This window comes from Sarcophilus harrisii, chromosome 3 (genome assembly GCF_902635505.1).
Source record: "Sarcophilus harrisii chromosome 3, mSarHar1.11, whole genome shotgun sequence".
NCBI classification, from domain to species: Eukaryota; Metazoa; Chordata; class Mammalia; order Dasyuromorphia; family Dasyuridae; genus Sarcophilus; species Sarcophilus harrisii.
This window is the reverse complement of record NC_045428.1, coordinates 584,182,100-584,205,380: the sequence shown is the minus strand read 5'-3', so window position 1 is coordinate 584,205,380 and position 23,281 is coordinate 584,182,100. Positions and strand designations below refer to the sequence as shown.

General features: G+C 37.7%; 1 protein-coding gene across 1 annotated transcript; it reads left to right on the top strand.

The window, feature by feature from the left end:
• Positions 1-1,920: 1,920 nt before the first annotated feature.
• On the top strand, positions 1,921-11,489 carry PRXL2B (peroxiredoxin like 2B). Its single transcript, XM_031962987.1, has 7 exons — positions 1,921-2,139; positions 3,021-3,225; positions 6,798-6,849; positions 8,286-8,349; positions 8,440-8,515; positions 9,583-9,701; positions 11,288-11,489. The coding sequence occupies exons 1-7, from the start codon at positions 2,077-2,079 to the stop codon at positions 11,312-11,314; spliced, it is 606 nt and encodes a 201-aa protein (XP_031818847.1). The 5' UTR covers positions 1,921-2,076; the 3' UTR covers positions 11,315-11,489.
• The last annotated feature ends 11,792 nt before the right edge of the window (positions 11,490-23,281 follow it).

Here is a 23,281-nt window from a genome sequence, read left to right as displayed (position 1 = left end):
ACTGGGTGGTGTGTTATTTGGCTCTGGAAACTCATTAGTATGAGCCTGGTGAGTTTAAGGAGAAGAGATCTCTGGACATCATCTTGCAAGAAAAACAAATAGAGAATAATACAGCAAATGAGACTCCCTAGGGGAAAAAATGCCAAAGAAGAAGGGAATTCAGAGATCACTTGAGCTAATACTATTCCACACTCCCTCTCTCCTTTTTTCCATGACCCAATATGAGTCTCTTTAGAAGCTAAGAGATTAAGAATTTGAAACTTGAAATCCTGTTAATCCTTGGTGTGTCTTCTGTATTAAGTATATAGGAAAAATATATATAGTATATTTTATATATACTAGTATATATAATATTATATATACTAGTATATATAATAGTATATATATTAAGTATATAGTATAAGGGAAAAAGAAGACAGAATTCCTTAGGGATAAGTTCACAGAGAAGCCCAACAAGAAGAAAAACAAATTAGAAGTTCCTTTGGGGAAGGATCCTCAGGACTCTTTCAGAAGAAAAGCTCCCCCTTCGCTCCCCCTTCGCTCCCCCTTCGCTCCCCCTTCCACAAATAGTGAAGGTACTCTGGGTGAGGTATAAGAGCCTTCAGCTCAGAGGAAACCTGCTGACAATGTCTGTTTCCCCATCTCCCCTAAGGGCTCTCGCCTTCCTGAGAAGTCAGGGCGGTGACAACCTGTGTTGTAATTAAAGCAGGGGGATACTAAGCCACAAAGAATCAGCTACATATAATAGCAAATTGTTTATTGCAGTATATTGTTGTGCAGTATATTGTTAGCACATGCACAGTGTGCTATGGTTCTATAAGGATATTAGGGTGTATAAGGCTGAGAGAATCTGGAATAAACGGACTCTATACTTGACCATCCACATGAGTCCCACCTCTTCACTCCTCTTCTAAGACTAAGGACTCATCCTCCAGAGAGCTAATCCAGACACATCTCGTTCCTCCCTTCCTCCCCTCCTAAAAGGGGTTCTTAAAATCACCTCTCCTAATTCTTTCACTTAGTTTTATCTTTCTTAAATTTTAAAAAATTGACATTTTCACTTTTTACCTAACCTTCATTTTTACATGGGAAACGAATGATGTAAAAATAGAGGAGGATATGGATCCGCACCAGTGAGCCATTCCTTGTTGGCATAGGGACCTACGCTTTAATGGAGAAACAATTTTAATTTAATGAAGATTAATAGAGAACACATTTAGTTTATTAAAAATGACCATATTAACCAAATCTGACAGTTTCAATCTGACCGACCGGAAGGGACAAACATTTCTATTTTGTGCTCTCTTGTGCAGAGCCAAGGTTGGTCATGGATGAAATATAGTTAAAGCCCTGCGTAAGCTGAGCTCCGCCTAGCTCCCGCTCATTCCTCCCTCGGAGATGCTCCTGGAGCCAGGGGCCCCAGCCTCCTGCTGTTTCTCAGGCAGGGTCTTGGGCCTCCTGGCTGGGGCCTTTGCCAGGCCGTCCCCCGGAGCACGATTCTCTCTGCTCAGCTCTGCGTCCCCCCTTGCACAGCGGGAAGCCTCCCAGGGCCCTCCCTCGGGGAGGATCTGCGCTTGGCTCTGCCGCTCTCTCGCTTGTACAGAGGCTTCCCCCACTTTCCCCGTTAGACGTTTAGCCGCTGGAGGAGCCGGGATCTGTTCTAGGTTGTAGTTTTGCCAGACTCGGAGCTTGGCGTTTGCAACGTAAACGTGCCTGTTGTTGGCGATTCTTATTCCACAAAGTCCCTTTCAGCCCCACCGCCCCAACCCCTGCTCCGGCCCCTTTCACTGAAGGAGGATCATTGAACTGGACCTTTTAGTTGGAGTTTCTCTCTCTCCTCTCCCACCCTCCCCCTTGCACGTAACCCACGCACAACTAGCCCCGCCTCCGGCAGGGAGAACGACGTGATTGGCTGGCGCTTCATGCATATGTTTATCGCGTGGTTAGCAAAGTCCAAGTGTGTGTCTGCGGTGCAGCCCCAAGGTCTAGGTAGCTCCGGCCCAGGCTCCCCACCCCCCTCCGAGGCCGTGTGCTGGGCAGTGGACTGAGCTTGTGGAGGATCCTCTGGGACTTGCGATGAGCGCCCTGGACCTGGCTCGGGTGGGCGCTTGTGTCCTCAAGAACGTAGCGACCGGGGAGGTAAGGAAAGGGGGAGGAGAGACGAGCTGCACCTGCCACCGCGGGGGTGGGGGGCCTCCGCAGGAGGTGGGAGGGGCTCCCTGTTTCCCTCTTCCCTGGGGTGGGACCCCTGTTGCCAGTCTCCTGGAGGGTTGAGGGCCCCCTTGCCTGCTTAGGGGTGGGGGACTCCTAGTACCTCGCGGAGGCGGAGTCCCAGTTGTCAAACTCTGTGTGTTTGTGTGAGAGAGGAGGGGGTGGGATGGGGGGAGTGGGAAGAGGAGGGAGAGGACGTGTGGGGGGGGGAGGGGAAGGGACACGGGAAGGGATACAGGGAGACAAGGAGACGGTGTCTTGCCTGGAAAAGGGGAGTCTTCCTTGCCCTCTGTCTTCAGGGAGGTGCACTCCCCATCGCACATCTAGAGAGAGACGGGGGAGCAAACGTAACACCCCTCCGGGGCTGGGGTCTCAGAAAGCGTGGGCCGGGGTGGGGGTTCTCATTGCACATTTTAGAGTGGTTCCCCAGAGCCCGCCTCCAGACGTGGGGACCACCTGCACGCCGAGGCAGGATGGGTGCTCTGCACTCCTCAGAGAGGAGGGTCCCCACAGTCGGAGGGGTCTCGGTTTCATGCCTGAGACAGAGATAGGATACTTCTTGCACTTGTCAGCGACTTCTCCATAATCCTCCAATAGGGATCTCAGTTGTGCTCTTGGGGCGGGAGACAGGGTATTTTATGCACATCTCGGAGGGGTGGGGGGTGTCCCTACCTGCAGGAGTGGGCCTTTTCCAAAGGGACAGCCTGTCAGCCTTCCCCTTGCCAGTACGTACAGCTAGCTCCCTTTGGGCCCAGGAGGCTTAGCCCGCGAGAGGGCGGACTCTCATTGGCTTTGGCTGTCGGGCACAGGCCGTGGAGCTGCGGAGCCTGTGGCAGGAACGCACCTGCGTGGTCCTGGGCCTGCGGCGCTTCGGCTGCGTCGTGTGTCGCTGGATCGCCCAGGATCTCAGCAGCATCAAGGACCTCCTGGATCAACACGACGTGCGCCTGGTGGGAATCGCCCCCGAGACCCTGGGCCTGCAGGAGTTTCAGGAGGGGAATTACTTTAAAGGAGGTGAGTGTGGCCAGGGAGCCCCCAGTTGGTCAGAGTCTTGGATTACAAACCGGGGGCTTCGTCCCAATCTTGTCTCAATCATCTATTAGTTGGATAAGTCATTTCTTTATTTTGGGTCCCATTTCCACTCTTGCTAAGCCCCAGCCCCAGACCTGGGCAGTGTCCATTCAGAGAGCCAGCTACCTAGTGTCTGGAGCCCAGCCTCTCACATCTGGCAAAGAAACAGATTGCCTCCCTAAAATCTAGATCTGGAATAAATAATAAATAAATAAATAAATAAATAATCACCATAATAATGATAATAACCGGAGCATTTATAGGAGGCTTTAAAGTTTAGAAATATTACCTTACTTGGTCGTCAAAAGGACCCTGGGAGATAGGTGCTCTTTTTATTCCCATTTTTCTGAGAAGCAAGCATCAAACTGCTACTGAGTTCCTGAAGCTACATTTGAACTTCCTCTGGTCAGAAGCTGTTTGGTCCAAACCTCTAAAGAGGAGATTGAAACCTAGGGAAATTAGGTGCCTTGTCCAGATCACATGTGGCAGAACCAGAATTCAAAAGAACTTGGTCAGGGACCCAGGAGATTTCACTATTCTTCTGACTGGCTGTTGCTATTACTGTTATTACTATTACTACTACTATTATATAGTATTAGTATTTATATATATTATATATATATATGATATAATTATATATATACAAAATTATAATATATTATATATATAATATAATTAGTAATTATATATATTATTTATATAGTACCTACTATGTGCCAGGCTTTGTGCTAAGTATTTTACAAATATCATTTCATTTGGTCTCTTTAACTACTCTGGAAGGCAGATGCTGTTGTTATCCCTATTTTATAGATGAAGACACTGAATCCGAGAAGTCAGCAGCAGCAATAGTAATAATAGTAGTATTAGAAATAGTAGTAAAATGGAGATATAATGGTATGAGGGCACCTATCTCCCAGGGTAATTCAGAAGACCAAAATGAGATCATAATTATAAAAGGCTTAACAATAGTGCTTGGTATATAGTAGGTATTATATAAATAGTATCTAGTATTATTAAAATGAGAATAATAATAGAGATAATAACCTCCCTCCAAGGGTAGTTGAGAAAACTAAATGAGAAAATTATATAAAGTATTTATAGATCTTAAAAGTGCCATATAGACATGAGCTATTATTAATAATAGAAACTGAAATTCTATGATTCTGGTTGGACTAAATGGTTTCTAAGCCTGGAGTCACACAACTTGTCAATGTCTGAGGTTAGATTTGAATTCAGATCCGACTCTGTATTCAGTGCTCTATCTACCTCAACCCTCAGAAGTAGAAAGAATTGAAATTTTAATTTGCATCCCCTAATTCCAGGACTGGCATTCTTTCCACTGGAATCAAAATAAGGAGACTTGGGAGTTCATAGATGACTTGCCTGTCTGGCCAAAATGTTTAAACAATTTTGTAACCTTTATATTTCAAAAACTTATTGTGGCAATGATGCCTGCAGAATCTCTGAGGTCTCAAAGAAGTCCAGTCATTTCAGAAGTTAATTAAGTAGCCTGGCCTCTCAGGCCCCATATTTCTTCTCTGAGGGTATCTCCCTCTGTCTGCATAGAATGTGGCTGGGAGCTTGGGTGGAAAGGGATGGAGAAATGTGAAATATTCTTCCTTAACTCTATAGGCTTTTAAAAGAAGTGTTTATATATATATATATATATATATATATATATATATATATATACATAAACTTTCACACCACAATTTTTGGAAGCCAGCCATCTCTTCTTCCTACCACTTTTACCACTGAACAACAAGTGCAGCCACTGTGTTTGAAAAGTTGTACTGATATTTCTGTAAGTGTTTTACGATTTGCAAGATGTTTTATCTATGCATTAAAGCAACTTTAATGTTCTACTTCACACTCTTCAGATTGGCCAGGACAACTACAGGAAAAAAAAAATTACAAATGCTGGAGAAGCTATGGGCAAATAGGTATATTCATACATTGTTGGTGAAGCTATTTGAATTGGTCTGGTTGTTCTGGAAAGCAATTTGGAACTGTGTCCCCAGAACACTAATGGGGTATATCTTTTGAATCAGCAATACCACTTTTAAGCCTATATCCTCAATAAATCAAAGCAAGAGGAGTAAAAAAAAAAAAAATCTATAGGATAACAAATTTTCCTGGTAGCAAAAAAGTGGAAACAAAAAAGATGTTTTCTTATTGGGAAATGGGTAAATAATTTGTGATATATTAATAAAATGAGATGTTTTTATTTGAAATAATATTTTATTTTCCCCAATCACATGTAAAAAATAGTTTAACATGCATTTGAAAATTTTTGAATTCTAAATTCTCACTCCCTGAGACAGTAAACAATTTGATAGGTTATACTTGGGCAATCATGTAAAACATTTCCATGTCAGTTGTGAAAGAAAATACAGGCCAGAAAAAATAAGAATAAAAAAGAAAATTTATAAAAGAAGTATGTTTTGTTCCACATTCAGACCACATCAATTTTTTTTTCCTGTGGAGGTGGATGAAATTTTTATCATGATCCTTTAGAATTATCTTGTATCATGAGAGTGTTGAGAGTAACTAAATCATTTCTAGTTGATACATGTTGCTATTACTGTGTATAGTGTTGTCCTGACTCGGCTCTTTTCACTTTGTATCATTTCAAATAAGTCTTCCCAGGTTAATAGGAGAGATGTTGAAATGGATAATTTCGGAGGAAGTTGAGAAACTTCTATGAAGAATTACAGCAGAATTAGGAGAAAAATGGATATACTAATAACAACATAGAGAAATCATCTATGAAAGAGTCGAAGACTAATCAACACAATGATAAACCAGGAATGTATGAATGAAGATAAAAATAATAATAAAATAAAGTAATAATAATAAAAATAAAATAGAAATTTAAAAAAACATCACTTGTCTCCTAACAGGTGATACACTCAAAATGCAGAGATATGTTTTGAGACATGGCTAGCATGGGGAATTTTTTATTGGACTATGGAGATATATATTGGGACTTTAAAAAACTTGCCTAATTGGTTGGGAGATATAATGGGAAGAACCAACATTTTTAAAAATGCTACTTGAATATTTTTTCAAACATTAAAAATTAAACTAAAAATAAGTTACATATATAATTATTGATTTGTTATCTGTTGATCCTCAATAACCTTGAAAAATATATAACATTATTATTTCCATTTCATAGATATTAGATGTCTGATCCTGGGTAAGTAAAAAAAAAAGGTCAATTGCAGTTTTCTCATCTACGGCAGCCTTCAAATAGAAGTCTATCTGACTCCAAGCCCAGCACTTAGTCACCTTTTGTTCTCCAAATCTCAGCTCTCTGGAGACTGGTGTGTTTCATTATCTCTTTTCCAGGATTGTCAGTGACTCTGTCTTTGATCTCTTTTTGGTACTGGTCTTCATCTACCTGGTTGTGATTGTCATTCACTGTCTTGTCTGTTATTGTCTTGCTTCACTGTTTCTGTTCATGTTTCCCCAAGTTTCTCTAATGTCTCTTCTTTCCACCTGTTTTTCAGAGCTTTATCTTGATGAAAGTAAGCAGAGTTACAAGGAACTGGGATTTAAGAGGTGGGTGTAATGTGGGAGCCTGTAAGGGACTGGTAGGTAGTCTGTGAGGCAAATTGGGAGTGGGGCAAGGCACTGATGTCATACCTCCCTATTCAACATTCCCTGTCCCATGTGTTCCCAGTCTTCCCTTGATCAGATGTCAGCTCAAAATACCTTCAGGCCATAGAAATTTTAGCCAGCCTCTAACTACCTGGTGCCTCCAGACTCCTCCTTCTCTAATCCATCTAGTTTTCCTAGGCTAATCCTAAAATGCAGGTTTGACCCCATTATGGCTTTTCAAGATCATGAAATGTTTCCCTGTTGTCTCAAGGATAAAGCAAAAACTACTGAGTGCCAGGTGTTGAAAGCCTTCTACAGTCTGACTCCCCATTCCCTCTTAAGGATAGCATCTGTAAAGGACTTTATGTACCTTCAAGGGCAGCATCAATATTAGCTATTAATTATGATTTCAGAGACAGCTGATATTTACAAAGTTTACAGAGCTCTGGACCTGGAGTTAGAAACACTTGAATTCAAATCTGGCTTCTGACACTGTGTGACCCTGGGCAAGCCATTGATGATCTCGATTGCTGAAGTTGCCTCAAATGTAAAATGGGGATAACGATAGCCCTTTCTTGAAGGCTTGTTGTGAGGATCAAATGACATAATATTATAAAGAGCTTAACACAGTATTTCTTCTCTTCTCTATCCCTTCTTTTTCTCTCTCCCCTCCTTCCTTCATTCTCTCTCTCCTCTTTTCCTTCTATCTTCCTCTCCTCACTTTCCTCTTCTGTTTTTTCTTTCTCTTCTCCCTTCTCCTTCCCTTTTTCTTCCTTCACTCTCTCCCCTTCCCCTTTTCTCCTTTTTCCTTTTCCTTTCTCCATGTCCCTTTCCCTTCTCCCTTTCATTCTTTTTCTCTTACTCCCTCCTTTTTTCTTCTCTTATTCCTCTCCCTTTTCCTTCTCCCATCTTCCTCTCCTCCATTTTCTTTCTCCTCTCCTTCTCCCTTCTCTTCTCTCTCCCTTTCTTCCCTCCTATCTCCATTGTCCATCTTCCTCTTTCTCCTTTTTTCTCCCCTTTCCACCTCTTTTCTCTCATCTTCTTTCTCCCTCCCTTTCTTCTTTTCCTACTTTCCTTCTCCCTCTCCTCTTACTTCTCCCTCTCCTTTCTTTTTCCTCTTCTTTCCCTTATTTCTTCTTTTTTTGTCTCCATTTTCCTTTCCCCCTCCTTCCCTTCTTTCTCTCCTTTTCCATCTCTCCCTCTTTCCCTTTCTCCTTCTCTCTTGTCTTCTCAACTCTTCTCTTGTCTTGTTTTGTCCTGTCCTCTCTTTACTTTCCCTTATCTTTTTTCTCATCTTCCTTCCTTCTCTCTCTCTTCTACTCTCCTTTTCTTCCTTTTCACCTATCCTTCTTCCTTTCCCCCTCTCCTTCTCTCCTTTTCTTCCTCTCTTTTCACAGATACAATAGCTTGAGCATCATCCCAGCTGCTGTTGGGAAGCCAGTCCGGGATGTAGCTGCCAAGGTCAGTGAAGGAGGTTGTAAACAGCTTTGTTCCTTGTTTCTCTGGGGTTAATAGTAATCCAATGACCTGATTTTTGCTTCCTTCCCACAGGCAAAGGCTATGGGCATCCATGGGAACTTGTCCGGTGACCTCCTGCAAAGTGGAGGGATGTTAATTGTTAGCAAAGGTCAGTGATTTGGGAAGAGGGATGCTGGGATGGTTTTCCAATCAGGAAGGCTGGGTAGTATTAGACCCAGGCCTGTTCTCTGCCCTGAAGCAAATTAGGACCCAGAATGTGTCCCCAAAGAATCATCTCATCTTCCCTAGCATCCTGGCCCTAGTGAATGAAATTAGTTAGGTCGGTCTGCCCATGACATTTACCAGCTGTGTGATCTTGGGCAAGTCATTTAACTTGTATTATCTATAAAATGTGAAAAATAAATGATCTCAGAGATAAAATCAAATGATGTATGTAAAATGTTTTGCAAACTGTGGACTGCTACAAGAATTATGACCATTTCTATAGCAGTCTTAGATTACTAAAGTGTTTTGTTTACACTATTTCCTTTGATCCTTAAAGAAACTCTATTGGGTAGGTAAGGACCATCTTTATCCTTATTTTATAGATGAGCAAAAAAAAAAAAAAAAAATCAACGATTTGTTTATTGTCACACAACTAGTAAGTATACAAGGCAGTTTTTGAACTTGGGTTTTCCAGACTCCACCCTGATAAGAATAATGATAATACTAATAATAATATTTTGTCCCAATATTTTTACTCAGCTATAAAAAGCAGTTCTTTTATATACCTGTACAAAAATCTGTTGAACATTAATGCTAAATAAATAATAGCAAGAGTGCGGCTTACTTTTGGACCCCTGTCTGAGTTGGACTCAGCTCTGGATTTTCATCCCTCCCTCCTACTTAGAAGACTTAAATTCTCTGAATAACAAAGCATTTGACACAGTTCCTGACAAATAGAAGTTGCTATATAAATGCTTATTCTCTCTCCTGTGCACTCAAGCAGGGCTCTTTGGGATTGTGGGTTGTACTAGGAGACTGCTGAGGACCTTTCTATCTCTGAAATTCCTTGGGAGGGAGCTCTGAGCCAGATACTCCTAAGAAGCAGGGACATTATTGGTATCCTATGGATCAAGGCTGCGACTTGATGGAGAATGTGATCCAATGGTCGGCTCCCATCCCATCTCCTGATGCTTCCAGAATCTTGAGGGTTTCCGATTTGCTTTCCCACAGGTGGCAACAAGGTGCTGCTGCATTTCATCCAGAGCTCGCCTGGGGATTATGTTCCCCTGGAAACTATCCTCCAGACATTGGGCATCTCTGCAGATGCTCACTCCAGTGAAAAGCCTCAGGTTAGAGGTTCTATTTGAGCTGGGCGAGGGTAGAGCTCATTTGGGCATCCCAAGGGCTGCTCTCCTACTCTAGCATGTTGGGATTGTGGGGAACAGGCCCCTGTACTGCCACATTAATTTAGCACCTACTATGTGCCAAGTATTGTGCCAAGTGCTTTGTGATTGTGCAAAAAACTTTATAGGTGAATGAGAAGCAATGAGTTTACTCTTGTAATTTGCTGGGGCAGAGAGGGAGATTAGGTCCTTGGCCCTGACTTTTGAGACCTATTTCTCCAACCTCAGAATAATCTTTTTGCAGAGCACATTTTAACATTTGCTGATCACTTGACACACAATCACCACGGATTAAATAAATTCCTATTGTCATTCCAGCCATCATCAATTTTTGGTCCCCACATGTGATGTCATTGCTATTGGGAGTTCCTCCTAGTGACCTCTACAAATTCAAATTCTTCCCTTAGGATCTTAGAGATGGGACCCTTCACTTGGGGTTCACCAGCCTCCTCATCCAGGGGTCAAGTGGTAGATTTCAGATGGTCCATGAACTTTCATGGGGAAAAAAAAATGCATCTTTATTTCTACATAATTGGCTTTCTTTATGATGCTCTAGAGGGCTGCTAGGTGGCACCATAGTGTATGTAATACTCTTCCAGAAGACAGGAAGACTCATCTTTGTGACTTTGGGCCTCAGACACTTATTAAGTGTATGACCCTCAGCAAGTCACTTAGTGCTGTTTGCCTTAGTTTTCTCATCTGTAAAATGAATTGTAGGAGAAGGAAAACTGGCCCAGTATCTTTGTCAAGAAATCCCAAATGGAGTCATAAAGAATTAGACATCAATTTCATATTTATTTTATACATATTTGTTAATTGTGTTATATATATTTATTTATTTTCATTTATTCATTTATATATAATATATAAAAAATATGACTCAGCAGTGAGATTTGAATCCAGCTCTTCTTTGTTCCAAAGCCAGTATTTTGCCTCATAACATTCTAACTCTTGATGATGTTATTTTATGAGAAATGTTTTATGACTCTCTAAATGTTACAGTGGATAGAGCACTGGCCCTGCAGTCAGGGAAACCTGAATTCAAATCCGGCCTCAGACATTCTTTATCTCTGTGACTCATAACCTCTATTTCAGTTTTTCCAAGTGCAAAATGGTGGTGATAGCAGAACCTCCCTTCCAGGGTGGTCTTGAGGATCTTATGAGATAATATTTATAAAGTACTTAGCACAATTCTTGGCACATAGATATTGTATATATGCAATACAATAATGGAAAAATGTTTGTTTCTCCCCTTCCTCCCTCCCCATTTCCTCCTACCTGCTAGTGCCTCCCCCTTCTCAAACAATGACATTTTATTTATTTAGCATATGGTTATATGTAAACATGTGACTTCCCTCATTAGAATATAAACTCTTTGAGGGCAGGGTCTTAGTATCCTTCCTCATATCCACTACAATGTCCCTTGATGATAGGTTATACCTGCCCTTTATGCATTTCAGAGTGGAACACAGCTTCCATGATACAACCCTATCCTTCCAGCATCCAATTGTCCATATCCTTTTCTCTTTCAGTGCAATGAGGACGTGTGCACAAGATGAGGGTACCGATTTCCCTACCAGATTTCTGTAGACTGTCTCTTCCTCCTGAGTCTCTTTCCATAAGAGCATCAGACTGAAGAGCCCCTTCACAGGAGGCAGGGGTGCAGTCAAGATTTGCCTATGAGCCATACACGGCCTGTGCATGTTATTAATTAAAACTAGGTTATCAAATGAAGTCTCAGAGTTGAGTATTTGTTCCTCGAACATCTCCCAGGTCTGCAGCCTGGCTAAGCTAAGCAGTTTTCTTTTTCTCTTTTGGCAAATGACATGGGAGGCGCTAATTATTGCCCAGAAGGGGAGCTTTGGAAATGGGTGGTCCAGGCTTCCCTTTAGTGGGGCATTTTTAGGAGAAGCTTATCTGGAATTTGGGGGACAATGGATCAAGGAGGGTCTTTTTCCTTCAAAATTCTGTGATTCTGTAATTCCAGCCATCTCGTAATAGAAGGGGATAAAGAGAGTTCCTGCTCATTGGAGGTCACATGTTTAAAGGAGGCATCAAACTACAGTGAACAGAATGCTGGGCTTAGTGTTGGAATCTTATCTCTCAGGTTTCTTATAAGAGTGCCTGTTTCACAGGATTGTGAAAAGGGACTGAGAAAAATATATGCATTATAATAATAATAATAGCTATCACTATATAGTGCTATGGCATTTGCTTTACAAATATCTGATTTTTATCCTCACAAGAATATGGAGAAATAGAATGCTTTACAAATCCTAAAGTACTCTATTCTGTTGTTGTTGTTCAGTTGTTTCATGCCCGACTCTTCACACATTTGGAGGGTTTTTTTTGGGTAATGATGCAGGAGTGATTTGCTATTTCCTTTTCCAGCTATTTTACAGGTGAGGAAACTAAGGCAAATTGGGTTAAGTGACTTGCCTATGGTCACTCAGCTGCTACCTGTCTGAGGTCACATTTGAACTCAGATCTGTTAACAGAATTTTCTTGTATTGGTGTATAAATTGTATATAGTTGGAGCCACACAAACAAGGCCTAGAAGCAAGTTTTTAGAGATCAAGTAGTAGTTTAATTATTTTCAAAGTGAGCAATTCATTTTGTAACCTGGGAGCTCTCCTGGGAAGGAGACTTTGTTTTAGAGATTTTATACACACACACACACACACACACATAGACATATGTACATATATACACATAAGTGAGAAGGAAGGGGGATTACAATATAATCATTCCCAGGGTTTGATTGGTTCCTCACAAGTCCACAAGTATAGGATAGTATGGATGTTCTCCCAGTCCTGTGAGAACAGTTTTAAGTGATTGTTTCAAATTTGCGGAGCTGATACTTGATGAGGGACAGGACTTCTGTGACAGAAACAAGTTCTGCAATCTTTGATTCCCTTCACTTCACGTACACTGAAGAGAACTGCCAAGAATTGATTGATCTTCTTAAGCTGCATTGTGAGACTGATTCTCAAGTTAGAATCTGCCAAGAAAATGCTAGCTCTGGGGAAAAGAAAAAAAAAAACTTCATTGTTAGTATATTCAATTACAGATATCACATTATTATGAAAATCATAATTTCCTTTCACAATCCCTCCTTTTTAAAAATAATAGCTTGTTATTTTTCCAAATACATGCAAAGATTTTTCAACATTCATCTTTGCAAAGACTTTGTATTCCAAATTTTTCTCTCTCCTTCCTTCCACATCCCATTCCCAGATAGCAAATAATCCAATAAAGATTAAACATAAGCAATTCTTTTAAATATTTCCATATTTTGTCATGCTGTGTAAGAAAAATCAGATCAAAGGTGGGGGAGCAGGAAACAAAAAACCAAGCTAACAATGACAAAAATGGTAAAAATAAAATGTTGTGATCCACATTCAATCCCGATAGTCCTCTTTCTGGATGCAGATGACTCTCTATAAGTCGATTGGAATTGTCTTGAATCAATTTCTTGTCAAAAAGATCCAAGACCATCACAATTGATCATCACATAATCCTGCTATTACTGTGTACAATGTTCTTTTGGTTCTACTTGTTTCACTTAGCATCAGTTCATATAATTCTTTACAGGCAAAGGGACCCATATGTGCAAAAATGTTTGTGGCAACCCTTTTTGTAGTGGCAAGAAACTGGAAATTGAGTGGATGCCCATCAACTGGGGAATGGCTGAATAAGTTATGGTTTATGAATGTTATGGAATATTATTGTTCTATAAGAAATGACCAGCAGGATGACTTCAGAAAGGCCTGGAGAGACTTATATATGAATGCTGAGGGGAATGAGCAGAACCAGGAGATCATTATACACGGCAACAACAAGATTTTATGATGATCAGTTCTGATGGACATGCCTCTCTTCAACAATGAGATGATTCAAACCACTTGTTCAGTGATAAAGAGAGCCATCTACACCCAGAGAGAGAACCCTGGGAACAGAGTGTTCCACAATATAGCATTCTCACTCAGTTATTTGCTTTCTATTTTAGTTATTTTTTCTTTCTTTCTTGATCTGATTTTTCTTGTGAGGCAAGATAACTGTATAAATATGCATACATATATGGGATTTAACATATATTTTAACATATTTAACATGTATTGGACTACTTGCCATCTAGCGGAGGGGGTGGGGGGAAGGAGAAAATTTGGAACAAAAAGTTTTGCGAGGATCAATGTAGAAAAATTACCCATGCATATGTTTTGTAAATAAAAAGCTTTAATAAAAAAATAACGCTTTCCAGCCCTTTCTGAAATCATCCTGCTCACCATTTCTTATAGAATAATAATATTCAATTACATTCACATACCACAACTTATTCAGCCATTCTCCAATGGATGGGCATCCACTCCATTTCAAGTTCCTTGTCACTACAAAAAGGGTTGCTACAAACATTTTTGTGCATGTGGGTCCTTTTCCCTTTTTATGATCTCTTTGGGATACAGGTTCAGTAGAGACACTGCTGGATCAAAGGGTATGCACAGTTTGATAGCCCTTTGAGCATAGTTCCAAATAGCTCTCTAAACTGGTTGGATCAGTTCCTAACTCCACTAACAATGTATTAGTGTTCCAATTTTCTCACATCCTTTCCAACATTGATCATCATCTTTTCCTGTCATCTTAGCCAATCTGAGAAGTGTGAAGTGTCCCACAGTTATCTTAATTTGCATTTCTCTAATCAACAGTGATTTAGAGCATTTTTATATGACTAGAAATGGCTTTAATTTCTTCATCTGAAAATTGTCTATTCATATTCTTTGATCATTTATTAATTGGGGAATGAGCTGTATTCTTATAAATTTTAGTCAATTCTGTATATATTTTAAAAATGAGGCCTTTATTAGAACCACTGGATGTAATTTTTTCCCCTGGTTTTCTGCTTTTCTTCCAGTTTTGGCTGCATTGGTCTTGTTTGAACAAAATCTTTTTTATATCACTAGAAATGGCTGTAATTTCTTCATCTGAAAATTGTCTATTTGTTTCACCATTTATCAATTGGGGAATGAGTTGTATTCTTATAAATTTAAGTCAATTCTCTGTATATTTTAGAAATGAGGCCTTTATCAGAAACACTGGATGTAAATCTTCCCCCTCCCCAGTTTTCTGCTTTTCTTCCAAATGTGGCTGTGTTCATTTTGTTTGAACAACATCTTTTTAATTTAATAATCAAAAGTATTCATTTTGCATTTCATATTGTTCTCTAGTTCTTCTTTGGCCATACATTACTCCCTTCTCCACAGATCTGAGAGGTAGACTTGTTCAACTAATTTGCTTATAATATTGCTCCTTATGTCTATATCATGAATCCATTTGAACCTTATTTTGTTAGAGGATATTAGTTGTGGGTCAATGCCATACTGCTTCCCAGTTTTCCCAGCAATTTTGTCAAATACTGAGTTCTTATCCCAGAAACTGGAGTCTTTGGGTTTATCAAACACTTGATTACTATTTTCATTGACCATTGTGTTTGTGGGCCTAATCTATTCCACTTTATTTCTTAGCCAGTACCAAATTAAAAAAAATAATTTTTTATTTACAAAGCATATGCATGGATAAATTTTCCAACATTGACCCTTGCCAAACCTTTTATTCCAAATTTTTTCCTCCTTCCCCCCACCCTCTCCCCTAGCTGGCAGGTAGTCCAATACATGTTAAATAATTTGAAATACATGTTAAATCTAATATATGTATACATATTTATTCAGTTATCATGCTATACAAAAAACTCAGATCAAGAAGGAAGAAAAAAAACTGGGAAAGAAAACAAGATGCAAGCAAATAACAACAAAGAGTGAGAATGCTATGTTGTGTTCCACACTCTGTTCTCACAGGCTTCTCTCTGGGTGTAAATGGTTCTCTTCATCACTGAACAAGTGGAGCTGATTAGAATCATCTCAATGTTGAAGAGAGCCATGTCCATAAGAATTGATGATCATATTGTCTTGCTGCCATGTATAATGATCTTCTGGTTCTGCTCATTTCACTTAGCATTAGTTCATGTAGTTCTCTCCAAGCCTCTCCAAAATCATCCTGCTAGTTATATAACAATACTATTTCATAGCATTCATATACCCTAATGTATTCAGCCATTCTCCAATTGATGGACATACACTCAGTTTCCAGTTTCTTGCTACTATAAAGAGGGCTACCACAAACATTTTTGCACATGTGGTTCCCTTTCCCTCATTTAAGATATCTTTGAGATATAATCCCAGTAAAATTTTCAATACTGCTGGATCAAAGAGTATGCATTGTAAAGGGCTAAAACTCTTGAGTCGATCAATGCACTGAGGTCAGGACAGCCGAGCACTTGAGGTTAACTACTGATTGGACAATACTCTATGGGCATATGCTTGTAAAATGGCCCTTTCCCCTATCCTGTGCTGGCTTGATGATGGTGTATACAGAGGATTGTAGGAGGGACTGGGAGGGTGGGGGTGGGGTGGGGAGTAAGACTAGCCAGAGTCATTTTGGACATAGATCAAGGAGAAGGAAGTCATAGAGATTCTGCTTCCATCCAATTCAATCCTGTGTCTAAAGACCAAGAATAAAGACTAAGGACTTTTGCTTATCCTGACTCCAGCTGATACTAAGGTATCCTGGGTGTTAGCGTAGTCACCACAATGCACAGTTTGATAATTTTTTGAGCATAGTTCCAAAATGCTCTCCAGAATGGTTGAATCCATTCACAGTTGCACCATAATGTATCAGTGTCCCAGTTTTCCCACAGCCCTTCCAACATCCGTCATTATCTTTTCCTGTCATCTTAGCCAATCTGACAGGTGTGTAGTGGTATCTCAGAGTAGTCTTAATTTGCATTTCTCTGATCAATAGTGATTTGGAGCAACTTTTCATGTGGCTAAAAATAGTTTCAATTTCTTCATCTAAAAATTGTCTGTTCATATCCTTTGACCATTTATCAATTGGAGAATGGTTTGAACTATTATAAATTTGAGTCAATTTTCTATATATTTTAGAAATGAGGCCTTTATCAGATCCTTTGGCTGTAAAAATGTTTCCCTGGTTTATTGCTTCCCTTCTAACCTTGTCTGCATTATTTTTGTTTGTACAGAAACTTTTTAACTTAATATAATCAAAATTATCTATTTTGCGATCAATAGTGATCTCTAGTTCTTTGGCCACAAATTCCTTCCTCCTCCATAAGTCTGAGAAGTAAACTATGCTATATTCTTCTAATTTGTTTATAATATCATTCTTTATGCCTAGATCATGAACCCATTTCGATCTTATCTTGGTATATGGTGTTAGGTTTGGATCTATGCCTTCTTTCTGCCATACTAGTTTCCAGTTTTCCCAGTGGTTTTTGTCAAATAGTGAAATCTTATCCCCAAAGCTGGGGGTTTGGGGTTTGTCAAATACTAAATTGCTATAGTTATTGACTATTTTGTTCTGTGAATCTAACCTATTCCCCTGATCAACTTCTGTATTTCTTAGCTAATACCAAGTGTTTTTGATGACTGCTGCTTTATAATATAGTTTAGATCTGGTACACCTAGGCCACCTTCATTTGCTTTTCTCTTCATTAATTGCTTTGAAATTCTTGACCTTTTAGAATTTCAAGGGAATTAATGAAAAAAAAAATCAAATGATGGTGGCTTAGCTGTACCAGATCTAAAATATTAAGAGCAGATTAAAAACTATTTGGTATGGCTAAGAATAGATAATTGATCAGTGGAATAGATTAGTTCAAGGGATAAAACAGTCAACAAATATAACAACCTAGTCTTTGACAGGCAAAGATTCCAACTTTTGGGATAAACTTACTGTTTGATAAAAATTGCTAAGGAAAATTGAAAATAATAACGAAACTAAACATTGATCCATATTAACCCTAATACAAGATAAGGTCAAAATGAGTTCATATTTACATAAAGAATAATTAATAAATTGAAGGAACATAGGATAGTTTACCTCTCGAACCTGTGGAAGGGAAAGTCTTTATGACGAAAGCGGAACTGAGATCATTACTAATCACAAAATAGAAAATTTCAATTATACCAAACTGAAAGGTTTTGTCAAACAAAACTAATGAACAAGATAGAAAGGAAGCAATAAACTGGAAAATATTTTACAGTCAAAGGATACAATAAAGCCTCATTAAATATATAGAGAATTAACTCTAATTTATAAAAATCAACCATTCTCCAATTGAAAATGGTCAAGATAGAACAATTCATAGAAATTGAAACAATCTGGATGAAAGATCTCAAATCGTAATTCAGAGAAATGCAAATAAACAACCTAGAATACCACTACACCATCGGGAAACAAAAGAAAAAATAATGAATTGTTGGAGGATCAGGAAAACTGGACTTGAATATTGTTGGTGGATTGTGAACAAATCCAACCATTTTGGAGTAATTTGGAACTATGCTCAAAAGTTATCAAACTTCATACACTAATCCAGCAGTGTTACTACTGGGATTATATCCCAAAGAATTATAAAGAAGGAAAGGAACCTTATGTGCACGAATTTTTGGCAGCCCTTTTGTAGTGGCTAAAACTGGAGACTGAATGGATGTCCATCAGTTGGAGAATGGCTGCATAAATTGTGGTATATGAAACTTATGGAATATTACTGTTCTTGAAGGAAATGACCAACAGGATAATTTCAGAAAGGCCTGGAGAGACTTACATGACTGTGCTGAGTGAAATGAGCAGGACCAGGAGATCATTATATCTTCAACAACAATACTATATGATGACCAGTTCTGATGGATCAGACCCCCTCCTCAGCAACGAGATCAACCAAATCATTTCTAATGAGCAGTAATGAACTGAACAACTATGCCAGAAAAGAACTCTGGGAGATGACTAAAAACCATTACATTGAATTCCCAATCCCTATATTTTATGCACACCTGCATTTTGATTTCCTTCACAAGCTAATTGTACAATATTTCAAGTCTGATTCTCTTTCTACAGCAAAATAACGTTTTGGTCAGGTATACTTATTGTGTATCTAATTTATATTTTAATATATTTAACATCTACTGGTCATCCTGCCATCTAGGGAGAATTAGGGGGTAAGAGGTGAAAAATTGGAACAAGAGGTTTGGCAATTGTTAATGCTGTAAAGTTACCCATGTATATATCCTGTAAATAAAAGGCTATTAAATAAAAAAAATGAAATTCTTGACCTTTTATTCTTCCAGATGAATTTTGTTGTTATTTTTTCTAGGTCATTAAAATACTTTTTTGGGAGTCTGATTACTATCACACTGAATAAATAGATTAGGTAGTATTGTCATCTTTATTATATTTGCTCCACCTCTCCAAGAGTACTTAATATTTTTCCAATTGTTTATATCTGACTTTATTTGTGTGGAAAGTGTTTTGTAGTTTTGCTTATATAGTTGCTGACTTTTCCTTGGCAGATAGATTCCCAAATATTTTATACTATCAAAAGTTATTTTAAATGGAATTTCTCTTTGTATCTCTTGCTGTTGCATTTTGTTAGTGATGTATAAAAATGCTGATGATTTATGTGGATTTATTTTGTATCCTGCAACTTTGCTAAAGTTATGGATTATATGTAATAGTTTTTTAGTTGATTCTCTAAGTATACCATCATATCATTTGCAAAGAGTGATAATTTGGTTTCCTTATTGCCTACTCTAATTCCTTTAATCTCTTTTTCTTCTCTTATTGCCAAAGCTAGTGTTTCTAATACAATATTGAATAGTAATGGTGATAGTGGGCAATCTTGTTTCACTCCTGATCTTTTTGGGAATGGTTCCAGTTTATTCCCATTACATATGATGCTTGCTTGCTAATGATTTTAAATAGATGCTGCTGACTTTTAAGGAAAAGACCATTTATTCCTATATTCTAGTGTTTTTATTAGGAATGGGTGTTGGATTTTATCAAATGCTTTTTCTGTATCTATTGAGATAATCATATGGTTTTTGTTAATTTGGTTATTGATATAGTCAATTATGTTAATAGTTTTCGTAATATTGAACCATACCTGTATCCCTGGTATAAATCGTACTTGGTCATAGTGTATTATCCTGGGGATCATTTTTTGTAATCTCTTTGCTAATATTTTATTTAAGATTTTTGCATCAATATTCATTAGGCAGATTGGTCTATAATTTTCTTTCTCTGTTTTTTTGTCCTACCTGGTTTAGGTATCAGTACCATGTCTGTGTCATAAAAGGAATTTGGTAGGAGTCCTTCATTCCTTATTTTTTCAAATAGTTTATATAGTATTGGAATTAATTGTCCTTTAATGTTTGGTAGAATTTACATGTAAATCAATATAGTTTTGGGGATTTTTTCCTAAGGAGTTGATTAATAGCTTGTTCTAATTTTTTTAAATGGGATTATTTAAGTAATTTATTTCCTTTTCAGTTAATCTGGGCTGTTATGGGCCAGAACTTGAAACAAGGTGCTAAGTCAGTGGAATTGATAGAGACAATAGTTACCTAATTTAGCATGGTGCTTAACAGTTCCCTAGTTCAGTTCATGTACTTACTACTTACTATAATTCTACAAGACTCACACCTTTGATAAGAGAGCATATATAAGGTAGGAGTCTCAGCCATGATTCAGTTGGGGAGATTCAGAAGCCAGAAGGCGGTGAAGCTCAATCTTAACCAAGGTCAGACTGAAAAGCTCTCCAGAAAGCTGCCCAGCCACAGGAAAGAGATAATAAAGGATCTGGACTATAAGAAAGCTAACTGGGGCAGGAAAGGAGACAAGACTTGGAAAGAGACAATAAAGGATTTGGACCTTTCCCTGGCTACACTTGTGGAGATTACTGAACTGAAATGAAAGTTGCTCCCAGAAGCCCCCCAAGAAACCTGCTCCCAGAGAATATTACACTGGGCAATCTATATTTTTGTAGTTATTCCTCCATTTCACTTAGGCTGTCAAATTTATTGGCATAAAGTTGGGTAAAGTAACTCCTAGTAATTGCTCTAATTTCCTGTTCATTGGTGAATAGTTTTCCCCTTTCCTTTTTGAGACTAATGATTTGATTTTCCTCTTTCCTTTTTCTAATCAAATTGACTAAAGATTTATCTATTATGTTGGGTTTTTTCATAAAAGCAACTCTTAGTTTTATTGGTTTCAATTTCATTGAGCTCTCCTTTTATTTTTAGAATTTCAAGTTTGGTATTTGGTTGAGGGTAAACAACTCCCCCCTCCCCCAAACAAATTAGGTAATTTGTTTTTTCCCAGTTGGGCTTTGCCCAATTTGTCCAATTCATTGCAATTGCAAGCCCAATTTGTTGATCTTCTCTTTCTCTATTTTATGCAAATAAGCATCTAGAGATGTAAAATTTCCCCTTATTACTGCTTTGACTGCATCCCACAAATTTTGGTATGTTGTCTCATTATTTCATTCCTTGAGAAATTATTGATTATTCTAGATTTTGTTTTAACATTTTTTTAGGAGATTATTTAGTTTAGTTTTTTGTTTTTTTCCCTGGTTTTTTGAATGTAATTTTTATGGTTGTGATTGGAAAAAAATGTTTTCTATTTTGCCTTCTGTTTTTTGAGATTTTTGTTCTAATATATTTAATTTTTGTTAAGGTTTATTAATGGAGAAGAAAGTGTTTTTTCTGTTTCATTAATTTTCAAAGAGTTGTTTTTTAATTTTCTTGTATTTTTTACTTTTTTTTTTTTTTTTTTTGTGGTTTGATTTTGTTTTGGAGAGAAGGTTGAAATTTTCCATTTAAATTTTTTTTTTTTTAAATTTTTTTTTGGGGTTAGATGTTTCCACGGTTATTTTTTATATGATTGTTTCTTCATGGTTTCTTTTAATATGTTTTTCTTATTTTTATAAATTAATTTTTTTTTGCTTGAGATTTGGGGATGAACCCTTTTTTTTTTTTTATGAAGGAAATTTTTTTAGTTTTTTTTTTCTGTGTATGTATGTTCTTAAATTGTTTTTGTAAAAGATTTGTGGATTAGTTTTGCTATTTTGATTATGTTTTGGGAAGGTTTTTAATTTATTTAGTTAAAATCTATTTATTTTGCCATTTATAAAATTTTAATTTTTTTTTTTTTTTTTTCTTATTTTTATTGGGGTTTTTTTTTTGCATTTTTTGGAAACTTTTGTTTTTTTTTTTCTTTTTTCTTTTTTAGTTTTCTTTTTCTTACTTTTTGTATAAGGTGAGGAGAGTTTTGGTGAAAAAATATTTTAATTTTTTTGAAAATTTGATGAGGTAAGATTTCTTTTTTTACTTTTTTTTTTTTATAAAAGGTTTTTTTTGCTTTTCATGAGATGTAATTTTTCTTTCTTTAATTTTTTTTTCTGTTATAATGTTTTTCAATATATTAAAGGATTTGTGGGAAGAATGAATTTTAAAAGTTGTTTTTTGATGTTATGGGATTTTTGATTTTTATTTAAATGTTATTTAATTTTTGGTGGTGTTTTCGATTATGATGGTGAATTTAGGAACTTTTGCTGGGGGGACTTATTCCAGGAGTGTTTAAATGGTTTTTATTAGGGTTATTGTTTGTTTTGAGGGTTGAGACTTTTTAAAGAAAAAAGTAGAAATTGTGTTTTTAAATTTTTTTAACCAACAAATATAGTAATTAATTTTAGTTAGTTTATTTATGGGATAGGTTATATTGGTTCTGTTTGTTTTCAAAAAGAATAAAAACAGATGACGGATGGGTTAAGGGTTAGGGAAGGATTTTTGGTGAGGCATTTTTCTTGAGAGCAAAGGGGAATGATTGAAATGAATAAATGGAGGGTGTAATAGGTTAAAATAATGAAATTTTGAAGTTTTTTTTTATTTTTTTTTGGGTTTCCCTCCCAAAAGAAATATTTTTTTTTTTTCTCAGAGGATTTTTACTACCTTAGAGGCTGGTAGGAAGAAACTTTGAAAGGGGAAAAAAAAGATTTAATTAAAGATGTAGGGAAATGGGGGTAGAATTAATTGTTGATTCAGATTTTAGAGGGTGATCTAGAGGGAAAGCCAAATACTGGTTAGAGGTTTAGGATTGGGGGAGCAGGTGGGATATTCTAGGAGTGATAGACTCCTCAAAAATTTATTTTCAGAATTTTTGACTAGTCCAAGTTTGGTTTCAAATGATAAATGTTCATCAAAGGAAGGGATATTTTGAAAGACTATGCGCTTGGGCCAATCCAGAGTCCCCAGGTCTCATCCGGTTTATTCTTTTTGGTTTTTTTGCTTTGAGATAAGATTTTTCTGGCAGCATTTTCTTCTTTAGGCTAGGTTTTTAAAAGGTATTAGGAAAAATAGGGAGTACCTAGGGACAAAGGAAAGTTTCTAATTTAGGAAAAACTGACCCCTCAAAAGTAGGAAATTATAACCTCCCTTTAGAGGTTATGATTGTTGCTTGCCTAATCCAGGCCTTTTAGAACTTTGGTCACCCTTTCTTCCAGAGTGGTTTTACTTTTACCTGATCCTAGGTCTTCAGAGATCTCTGGCCACTGCCTTTTTGAGCAGTGGTTCTCATGTCCAACAGAGCACCCAGACACAGTGGCTTGAGAGCTCAGGTCTTTA

Bases quoted from the DNA above. Each gene is read 5' to 3' on its own strand.
- PRXL2B (XM_031962987.1), top strand. From the start codon at position 2,077: ATGAGCGCCCTGGACCTGGCTCGGGTGGGCGCTTGTGTCCTCAAGAAC. The intron at 6,850-8,285 runs GTGGGTGTAATG...CTCTTTTCACAG, and splicing joins AAGGAACTGGGATTTAAGAG to ATACAATAGCTTGAGCATCA. The intron at 9,702-11,287 runs GTTAGAGGTTCT...TTTCTCTTTCAG, and splicing joins ACTCCAGTGAAAAGCCTCAG to TGCAATGAGGACGTGTGCAC.